Here is an 11,847-nt window from a genome sequence, read left to right on the forward strand (position 1 = left end):
CCCAATCTACACCCTCTCAACTCCTTTGTCTCCAACAAAACCATCTAAACCCAGTATTCACATCTCCCTATCCTCTAAGTTCTGTTGTCACCATCTGACATATTATCCCACCTATCTCCCCCATTGTTATCCTCTATTTTTACAAATAAATACTGACACTCCTTGTAGACCTCTCAAACTTTTCCTGTGTCACTTGATGTGACTTTATCATGTCAAAAAGCTCCAGAGAATTTGTTGGCCTTTTCATATAAAAAGCTAATCTATAAACAACCGAAATGTCACATTTTGTTTTTGACCTTGTGAAGTGTATTTTTCTATTCTTGTAAATTACATTATATGTGCTTGTAAGAGAAAAAAAGTTAGAAAGTATTGAAGATAATGTTGTGTAGTTTATCTTTCTTGTCTATATACAGGTCAGAAGTTTTTTTGTTGATATTTTATGACACAATTTAAAGAAATTGAAGAAATCCAGATATAGATTCAATATCATTTTTAATAACCCAATGACTCTGCAGTTTAGGAAAAAAAAAAAACGCTCTACATACAGGTCAGAAGTTTTTTTTGTTGATATTTTATGACACAATTTTAAAAAATTAAAGAAATCTAGATTCAATATCGTTTTTAATAACCAATTGACTCTGCAGTTTAGAAAAAAAAAAACGCTATAAATAGGGCAATTTTTTTTATTTTAGCTTCTTTGGACTATTTGGCTCTATCAATTACGACAGATTACAAACTTTGTGCTATGTTATATAGGCACAGATTGATGGAAACTAGCATTTTCATTTTGTGGATGGCATGAAGGATGTATGGAGTGGTGGACGAAGCAGAACGAAGCAGAGATAGTATATCTAAATGGAAATCTGTCTGTGGGACGCCCGTGTCCCGCTCACGTCCTATCAACAAAAAAACACAACCAAATAAATCAAAATTTGTTCCTGTGGCTTGGCTTCCCCATTTCATTCTTTTCACCAATCAATAGGAGTGAACCAATTGGAACCTCCAAGGCCAAGGTGATGTAGATAATTGTTGTAGGTCATCTTTGAATATCTTGAGTGACAAGTTTGGATCTCATAAAATGGCACACAAATCTAGGGGTTTAAAATCCAGAGTTTTGAGCGAACACAACTTAGCGTGAAAAACTTTTATGATGAAGTCTGTTTGTAAACAAACTAGAAGATATGATCCTGGCCAACCTGTAGGTGACAATAAGATCTAGAGGGTTTAAACTGAGACAAATGTTCTGACTCTAGACTGATCTTCATCATAATGCCAACTAGTCTATTAGGTGCCCAAGATATAGTTAGTTTTATCTGCATCAACTATGGGTGACAAATTTAGCATTATGAGGTGTCCACAGGACCAGATAGTGTCTAAGCAGGGCAATCCTGGGAGACACGCAAGGATCCTAGGAAACAGCATATATCTAGGGTTGAGAAGTTTCAATGATTGATTCCAAACACAGCATCCCTAGCACATGTATATCTTCCTACTTCTAGTAACTGACCTGTTGACTTGGTTACCATAGCGATGTCGATACACTGATGTCCACATGCTGCCAGTAAGTTATGGTCTGCACAAAAAACTTTAATGGGGAAAACAGAAATTAATCAATGACAAATGGAGGAAATGGAATGAAACATCCTCGGTACAAGTCACCGATAATAGACCACTGTTGTACTGCGGCAGGACACCTGAGATTGAAGAGACATACCCAAGGGAGATAACTCATGACCAGGGTAAGAACAAGATTAAAATCACAGAGACAAATCACTGATATAGGAAATCTTATTTCTTACAGAAAGGAAAAGAGAAGAGAATCACCGGCTAGACAGAATGAGATTCTCATCTCATATGTCATTATTTATAGACTAATATTAAAATGTTTTGTCTAAATCAGTGTGAAGAGCTTGCCCAAGGGGAGATCACTCATAAGAAGACAAGATTGAACATGCAAGATATTTAGTATTTCTACACGTTTGAGCTACATAAGTGCAACAGGAGTCTGTCAGCACTGTAAATAGGATGGGATTCAAATGGCTGGGTTCACTGACGGAAGTCATCGGGAACTGGTCAGAAATTCTTTAATGGCTTTTAATCCCATGAGGGAGGATACTTACTAAAACATACTCACTTTGTCTACATGGTCTGTATGAAATACTGGATAAAATGGTAATAAAAATCTCAACTGAAGAAATTATTCAAGGGAGATAATTCATAAACGGGGATAACTCAATCATACGATGACAGCATAGTAAAGTGAGGTGAGATTTCTCGGCGTCAAAGATAACCATGTAGGGTTAGCATCAGACTAGACAGACAAGGGAAGAAGTTTGTGTACTGGGTTTGATAAAGCTAAAAGTGATTCAACAGCTAAGGTTGGTAATGATGAAAATGAATTCAGGATTCATATCAAGTTACAAATATCTGCAAGTACTGTCATTTAATTCAACCATGTCCTTTTACAGACAGATACCTGGTATTAAGGTAAAAACATAGCTACCATGTCCTTTTAAGGACAGATACCTGGTATTAAGGTAAAATTAAAGCAACCATGTCCATTTAAGGACAGATACCTGGTATTAAGTTAAAATTAAAGCCACCATGTCCTTTTAAGGACAGATACCTGGTATTAAGGTAAAATTAAAGCCACCATGTCCTTTTAAGGACAGATACCTGGTATTAAGGTAAAATTAAAGCAACCATGTCTTTAACAGACAGGTACCTAGTATTAAGGTAAAAACATAGTTACCATGTCCTTTCAAGGAAAGATACCTAGTATTAAGGTAAAATTAAAGCAACCATGTCTTTGACAGACAGATACCTGGTATTAAGGTAAAGTCAAAGCCACCATGTCCTTCAATGGACAGATACCTGGTATTAAGGTAAAATCAATCACCATGTCCTTTTACAAACAGATACCTGGTATTAAGGTAAAATCAAAGCTACCATGTCCTTTAATGGACAGATACCTGGTATTAAGGTAAAATCAAAGCTACCATGTCCTTTAATGGACAGATACCTGGTATTAAAGTAAAATCAAAGCTACCATGTCCTTTAATGGACAGATACCTGGTATTAAGGTAAAATTTAAGCAACCATTTCCTTTAACAGACAGATACCTGGTATTAAGGTAAAATCAAAGCCACCATGTCCTTTTACAGACAGATACCTGGTATTAAGGTAAAATCAAAGCCACCATGTCTTTTACAGACAGATACCTGGTATTAAGGTAAAATCAAAGCTACCATGTCTTTACAGACAGATACCTGGTATTAAGGTAAAATCAAAGCTACCATGTCCTTTTAAGGACAGATACATGGTATTAAGGTAAAATCAAAGCCACCATGTCCTTTTAAGGACATATACTTGATATTAAGGTAAAATCAAAGCTACCATGTGCTTTTAAGGACAGATACCTGGTATTGAGGTAAAATCAAAGCTACCATGTCCTTTTAATCCCCAAAATAAGGTTAATCAATCGACAGGCCTCCATCTTGTATCTTGTTTACTGGGAAAGCTACCAGTTAGTACAATAAGAACCATACCTTAAGATGACTCTGGCTGTTGATAGATCAGATAGTAACAAACTTTCATTACCTACTCCATGGCTTTGACCTTACATAATTATGGGATAGACTGGCCCTATAACAGATTTACCAGTAAGGTATAACAGCCAAGACTAATCATCCTGTACTTTCTACACCTACATAAGTCCTTCCTTCACATTGGCGCTCAAAGACAACCACAACCAAATCAGCAGTTTGAACAACACCAACCAAGCCTTCATCTTGATCTGCTTGTCTATACAAGAAGCTTATATACATGTACAAGGTGCGATCAATGACTCGAAATCTGTTATATCAAAGATTAATATCCTGTCCTCAGTTGGCAGTCATCTGCTCTCTATACATACAGCCTAGTAACATAGCTAGCTATTGACTATAGGGAAATTCCTATCAGACAAACCTGTATCATGTACAGTAGATGTGTACCAAATATTACAGACCATGAGAGGTTTACTAATCATGGACTCTCCCTGTGTCATTGTACTGAGATACACCACAGTCAAACAATAGACTCCATTTTGATATTATCAATAATTGCCTGGTACTGTAATTCGAATTTATAAATGGCCATATAGAGCCTACCAATACACAGAGAAGAGTTATTCTCAAGGGAGACAACTTACACAATATATTGATTCATATATACAAACATTGGCAGAAAGCTACAGGGAACTGCAATATACCTTTGAGATATGGTTATAAACTTATCCCTCCACCTAGTGGTTGAATCTGATACAAACTGTCCCAAGGGAGGTAATTTAATATCTACCATAACAACACATAATATAAATGACCAACTGAGGTAATTCAATAAAGACAATAATTATATCAGAATCAATCTGTGTTGGAGGCTGTCATGATCTATTTGCCACATCGAAATATTAGATCACAGCTGATGGTGAGTAACCATAGTAATATTTCCACTATCCTGCCGCATCACATGTCAGTTTTGTTGCTAACACAATCTTTAGATGGATGTGTTACTTTATCGAAAATTTGTTGCTGATTCTCAAAATATTTCATCCAATCTCTGCCATAAATGAGTTTTTAAGCCCTAATTATGGACATTTATCAATCAATCGTGAATTTTACAGTAATTTCTGACAGATTTAAATCCTAGGTCATTAGCATCCATTCATGTACTCCATATTAGCTACAGTATTTAATCTATCTAGATTATATTCCAAGATTTATCTAAAAGTACCAGAAGCTCTACGATATCAGACTGTATTTGAACTGAACTTAGGCCTCCTTGTTAACACCTCCATCTAAGTCTTATGTATGATGGTGTCATACCCTTCTAACTTTTTTTTCATCTAGACAATATTTAGTGATACTTTTTGTCCTGTCAAAATATTGCCAGGTAATGATCCTTGTACAAATACAAATAAAAATCAAGAAAACAGTGACAGGTACATTAATCATCAAACCATTCTAAAATCAATTAATTGACTCGGATCGTAACTAGAAAACTGGTTAATCCACCATAAATATTCTGACCTTGACAGGATGACCTCTTGGTTAATCCAGGTCATAAACATCCAGATTATAGACACAGTGTATTTCTATGGTAACAACATTAATACAAATAACAGGCCAAACATATCAAATTGTGTGTTTAGTTTTCTAACCCAGAATTTTCATTACCTATTCTGATGTCCTGAACTGTTAAATAGCCTTTAATGTTCAAATCCATTTATGGTGTAAAATTATTTCATTTCATGAGTAGAATATATTGAAATAATTACACCACATTTTTTTCTTTTCTTTTAAAACAAACACCTATAACATATGACTGATTTAACAGATTTATCTGGCCTACAATCCTAAATCTCTGATAAATTGACCCAGTAAGGAATCTGTACAGTCCTGATTATTACACTGATCTACGAAGGGTTTTCTCTTTGACCCCTGACCTCTGATCCCTGAACCATGATTCCATCATTTATCACTATAGTTACATTATACACTTCACCATTCAGACATCTTTGATGGATATTGTTTCTGATTATTTGGAATTGCTGATTTAGAAGTCTATAATCCATAGCGACAAAGTGATAAACCCCTATCCATCATCTACTAACTTCCCTGTAGATTCCTACAAAACCATTTTTACAGCTTGGCTGAATATAAATCAAATTAAGTGCAGTAAGCTAAACAATTTTTTCCACTTACATCATGCATCCACACTGATACTGTCACATCAGTAATTCCTAATAATACTTACCTTTCCTGACTCTTCTGATATTATTTTTTGTCGCCATGACAACTTAAGTACTTGAAAGCTGTAATTAGAAAAACAGATAAATATTTTGTGGTCACTATGGAGGAATAAATGATAATGCTACACCTGAGTTATAGTACAATAAATTTGGTAAGGTACAACAGACATTTAGTCTATGACAACCTAAACACTACAGATATCTGTATAATGGTAGAATAGGTGACTAGATACAGCAGCCATTTTGAGGTTACTATGACAACCTAAACACTACAGATATCTGAATGCTGGTAGAATAGGTGACTAGATACAGCAGCCATTTTGTGGTTACTATGACAACCTAAACACTACAGATATCTGTATAAGGGTAAAATAGGTGACTAGATACAGCAGCCATTTTGTGGTTACTATGACAACCTAAACACTACAGATATCTGTATAAGGGTAAAATAGGTTGTTATAAATACATTTAATATAATCTATCATTGAAGGTCTATATTTGGTAAACAAAAGTATACCAATGTTGGCTTGTTCATTCCATCTATATGAAGCACAAGTCCCTTTAGCTATCAGCTATCTCACAGAATTACTTTACAACTTTGTACTAATTGACAAAATTAGATATTCATGAAAAATTCATTAACGACATTAAAATATCCATCAAGTAAACAATTATACCCAAATTATGATGATGATCGTCTCCATTAACTAATTACCGATTACACAGTAATGATTAGACGCCCAAATGTTATTTAACAAGGAAACTTTATTGTCATACACAAAAAAATGTTAGATTGAATTAGCTCAAGCAAGATGATTGACATGTCTCCTTTACAACAATCAGAGTGTAAAAAACATATAAATTCAAGCTAAATTTAGAAAAAAGAGATGCTATATCAGGCTGTTTATATCCTTGGAGGTGTGATGGGAGGATATCACCTCCTTGGAGGTGTGATGGGAGGATATCACATCCTTGGAGGTGTGATGGGAGGATATCACATCCTTGGAGGTGTGATGGGAGGATATCACATCCTTGAAGGTGTGATGGGAGGATATCACCTCCTTGGAGGTGTGATGGGAGGATATCACATCCTAGGAGGTGTGATGGGAGGATATCACATCCTTGGAGGCGTAATGGGAGGATATCACCTCCTTGGAGGTGTGATGGGAGGATATCACATCCTAGGAGGTGTGATGGGAGGATATCACATCCTTGGAGGTGTGATGGGAGGATATCACATCCTTGGAGGCGTGATGGGAGGATATTACCTCCTTGGAGGTGTGATGGGAGGATATCATCTCCTTGGAGGTGTGGGTGGAGGATATTACCTTCTTGGAGGTGTTATGGGAGGATATCACATCCTTGGAGGCGTGATGGGAGGATATTACCTCCTTGGAGGTGTGATGGGAGGATATCATCCCCTTTAGTTCACACATTTGGTTATGCGAGCTTCAGTCCTTACATCTGATGTCATTACTATGGCGGTCTTGAAATCCTAACTTCTGAAACTGACCAAAGATTACAAACTACACAAGTTTTCTTAATTTTATTTTCTACCTACAAAACTTCCAGTCTATCAACCATTGTTAAAGATGTGGCTGCCCCCAGGTGTAAAAGAGACAGCTAAGTTTACAATGCCTAATTAAGTCTGGAGAGTTCTCTAATAATACATAGTACAGGTATCTCTGTTAATCGGTTCCCTAGGTGTTACTCAATATCGGATTAGATTTGAATTACTTTGAATTCCCCTGAAGCAGAAATGATAACATCACATGATACGCCTAGTCATGATGACACCCACTTATGTGGTCACATGACAATGTGGTCACATGACTATTAGGTAATTAATTCTGTTTAGTATATAATTGAGATGAGAGATTGGACTAACTTCACCATTAAATAAGAGATTGGTATGTTGAATGACCAATGTCCACAATGAAATGAGTGTTAATGAGATGACCGCCTTTAGGACATTAAGATTTACTGGTCAATTGGTCAGTGTTAGCTACCTATGGCCCTCTGGACACCCATCAATGGTCAACAGTCATTGTAAAAGATTTTAGACACAGAGTCTGACGCTAAGCATGATCGAAGTTATCTGTCGCTTGGGACAGGACAGGAGCCCGAGGACCCACATCTTGTGGTCAATATAAGGGTATTATGGGTAATTACGAGTTACCATGGACATGTTAACCCAGCATTCAATCAAGACCTGTAATAACAGTAATTCCCAGTCGCGTGGTCGATCACCAACATAAAATTATGTACAACCTGGTCTGGTCAATGAGAAAAGGCGTCATAGCATGGTTAAACCGACGACAAAACACACCAATTTATATCATCAACACAGAATAATCAGGCATATTGTAAGACTGCCAGGTGTTAAAAGCACACACACTGCAGTCAGCATTGCTAATGATTTTTGACAACATACAGCCTCTCTTCAATTTGTAAACTTTACAAAAGTCCTTGAAATTTTATTATACAATTTCTTCTATTGATAGAAAAAATTCTGAAAGTCAGAAAATGAAAAGCAATTTCAGATAATAGAAGATTTTAAACAGCCATTACACACATGCATGCAAAGGTGAAGAAAACTGAAGAAAGGAGTGACAGGTGAAAATCAAATTTTAGGGACCCAGACAGGTATTATCTCAAATATTTATATGTCTTGGATGATTGAACTTCTGAATATTAAGTTGTGTTGGACAGACAGTTGGAAATTTTTTTATACATATGACAAAACAAAATATAAATGTGACAGGGTTGCTTAGGTCATTTGGTACTGGTGTCCATACCAGATATCAGCGCTAAGGGGCAATCAGTTTCTTAGGTCAAATTAAAATTTATACACTTATCAAAATTTCCTTCAAAATAAAAATGTATTATTTTTTTTTTAAGTTTCAAACTGGTAAATGTCACTTGCATGAAATTATTATGCTTAATAATTTTCTATACAATGAGTGAAATTTAAATTGCTAAATTGTAATTCTTGAACCAGAAAAAAATATGAATATTTGTCAACATTTCACCACTTTGGAGGACACCAATATTTTTACCCAAATTTTAGATGCAATATCTAAAAAAAATTGGTCTTAAAGTTCATTATTCATAATTTCAATATATCTGTAATTCGTTCAGCCAAAAAGTTTCATTCTACTTGCTGTGATCAGTCCAGTGAAGAAGTTTTTATCAATCTACTTTCCTGGGGTTGAGAGGGAAATTCCAAGAAGTTTGCAGGTATGTCTGTCTTACTTTTCATGTTAAGAAACATTGTCACATACAGTGAAACCTCATCTAACGACCACCTCAAAATTACGACCACCCCGCTATTACGGGCACTTTTTTTCAGTCCCGTTTTTTTCAACAGTATTACGACCACCCCGCTATTCCGTATTACGATCACTTCTCACAGTCCCAATGACCACTAATTAACGATAATTGACCTCACAATTACGACCAATTTCTGACCAGTGATTACAGTTTACCTGGTGGGCAGTGAACCGCGAGCATGTTTGTCGTTCTCGCCCATTGTTTTCGTCACGGGTTACCGAACCTGTCACCAGGTGGCGGTACACGAAGTAAACATAATTATCGGAATATGTGTGAACCTGCATGCCAGACACGTTTTAATAATACTATACTTATAATGTATCAATTAATCTTTGAAATTAAAGTAACAAATATGGACATATGTGCTATTTTTTATTTTTGCAGTCACGCTATAAATTATCAATTAATCTTTTTAAGAATACTATTTATTTTTTAAACTACAAAATGGTTGTGAAAGTAGAACTGTTTTCTGACAATTCTGTCCCAAACCCGGACACAGCAAAACATGACAACATCTGTCGATGGACATATGTGCTAGGTGTAAATGGAAAGACCTGCGTATTTTTGCAATCACACGATACATTATCAATTAATATTTTCAATAATATTATTTATTTTTCAAACTACAAAATGGTTGTGAAAGTAGTACTTTTTTCTGACAATTCTGTCCCAAACCCGGAGACAGCAAAACATGACAACATCTGTCGATGGAATCATTTACTTTTCAAACACGACACAATTGTTGTGGACCTTGTTATCAGAAAGATATAATCCGTCTGTCAGTTTAATAACGATAATATTTGTCCTTCCTGAGCAATACTGTTGATCTATTCTTTAATTACACTGGTGTAGACAATCCACATCGCTTAACATCCCGATTTTCTAATAAACATTATGCTTACGTTTCTTCGGGACCGATTTCTCCGCCACTGAAATGGACAATTTCCGGCTGACGTCACCGCTGTGTTAGTTCCGAGTTCTGGCGATGAATGACGTTATTTCTATATAAACAGCTATTTGTATTTATAAAAAAAATCAAGAAAAATCTAAATGTTGTTGTACATGTGTATTGCAAGAAAAAAATGGTATTCAAACTATTTCAGGGACGCGGACATGCCAATATTTACTGCAATAGTCAAATTAAGAGTTTTTTTTTTTTAAATAACACATATATACACTGGACGTACAACCAATATATAAGTCGTATGTATATGGATTGTTTTGATTTAATCACGGACTTAGAACATATGGAAATGAGTTAAGTCCTATAATTGCCAACCAAACTACGAATGTAATTCACAATATGCAAATTGAAGATCGACATCAATATTTCGACATTTTATAAATATTTTCTCAACTTCTTTAAGACGATGTACTTTTGATGTACTCTGTGACACTGTACTTTTGATGTACTTTATGACGTCAAAGTGCTTGAAATTGACAATTTGGGAGATTTCTATTACTTTTTCCAACGTTTTGATTTTGATGTGAAACCAGCACATGGTTGAAATGTTCGGCTTAGGAGTTAAAGTTTACAATGTACTGCCATGTACTGTAATGTGATTGTACAAATGTAATTAGGATGTTACCAAAGAATTAGAGCGATCTTTTATGCGTGTTTCCCATATATCCTAGATGTGCCCTTTCACTTCACTAATCCCGAAAGGCAGCTACAATTTATCTTATAATTTCAGGAAAAGAAACCATAAAATCTGTATGCATGTTCTCCGAAAGGATAGTTTCTAGATTTTACGTTGATATTTCCGCTGTGAACCCTAATTTGTACAATATTGGACTGATAAGATTCAAGATGGCCGACCGTTGATTGATTGACGGACATCATAATTTCACTGGTAGAAAATATATAGACTCTTCATCAATTTTCAGACTGAAAACTGCAAGATGGCCTACAATTGGCCATCTCTTGTACATGTCAGATAGTTTCGAAAACTGAACTGTACATATTATCATAAAACAAAATCTCTCTACCGAGCTTAGCAACAATAACAGTTTTTTTTCAATTAAAAAATTTCATTTAGATCAGATGATACATTCACGGCCGTGTCCTAAAACATTTTCACAGCTCAGAAATGTGTTATAATTCAGCCTGTAATTTTTTTCCCCGCAACATTTAAAATTAAATCAATGCTAACGTGTATCTGTAGATATATCTGCCGATAAACAAAGAACAGACGACAGAAAACATACAAATCTTTTTGAAAAGTCTAGTTTCTCCAATGACCTTTCATTAGAAAACGTGTGTGTCTATATTCTGTAGATGGTTTACACATTACGTGTAGTGGCAAAACGTTTCTTTAATGTTAAAGTGCTTTAAAATGCTGAAAAGTTTGATTTTAGCAAGAATTAGTCATAAGTGGCAGTGTATGTTGACCTTGACTGTAAATGCAATGGTTTACAGCGGAAACATAGTGACATTGATGTAACCTTGGTGACAAGCTTACATCGAAAAGCAATTGTCTTTCGGCCTTTAAACAATTTCTGTGCCAGGGTTTGGAATCGCTACTATGAATTTATCAACGGTGTTATTTGCAAAACGCGAACTAATGTGTGTTATTTTGTTCCTTAATCTTTACATTCATTTTATTTAAGAGACATGTGTAGAATCCATTTTCGATGTCAAGAACTCAAGAACAGATATACAAGGCTTCTTGCAATGGCCAACTGCATCCACGTGCATCCAAGAGGGCTGGCATGATTTTTTT

General features: G+C 35.5%; 1 protein-coding gene across 1 annotated transcript; it reads left to right on the forward strand.

Annotated features, from left to right (window-relative positions):
* Positions 1–6,678: 6,678 nt before the first annotated feature.
* Positions 6,679–7,218, forward strand: LOC132557736 (acanthoscurrin-2-like). Its single transcript, XM_060222258.1, has one exon. The coding sequence runs from the start codon at positions 6,679–6,681 to the stop codon at positions 7,216–7,218; it is 540 nt and encodes a 179-aa protein (XP_060078241.1).
* The last annotated feature ends 4,629 nt before the right edge of the window (positions 7,219–11,847 follow it).

The sequence above is a fragment of the Ylistrum balloti genome, unplaced genomic scaffold (genome assembly GCF_031769215.1).
Source record: "Ylistrum balloti isolate Yb309-2 unplaced genomic scaffold, AGI_CSIRO_Ybal_v1 Utg370714, whole genome shotgun sequence".
NCBI lineage: Eukaryota > Metazoa > Mollusca > Bivalvia > Pectinida > Pectinidae > Ylistrum > Ylistrum balloti.

Coding starts and splice junctions, on each gene's coding strand:
- LOC132557736 (XM_060222258.1), top strand. CDS start 6,679: ATGCTATATCAGGCTGTTTATATCCTTGGAGGTGTGATGGGAGGATAT.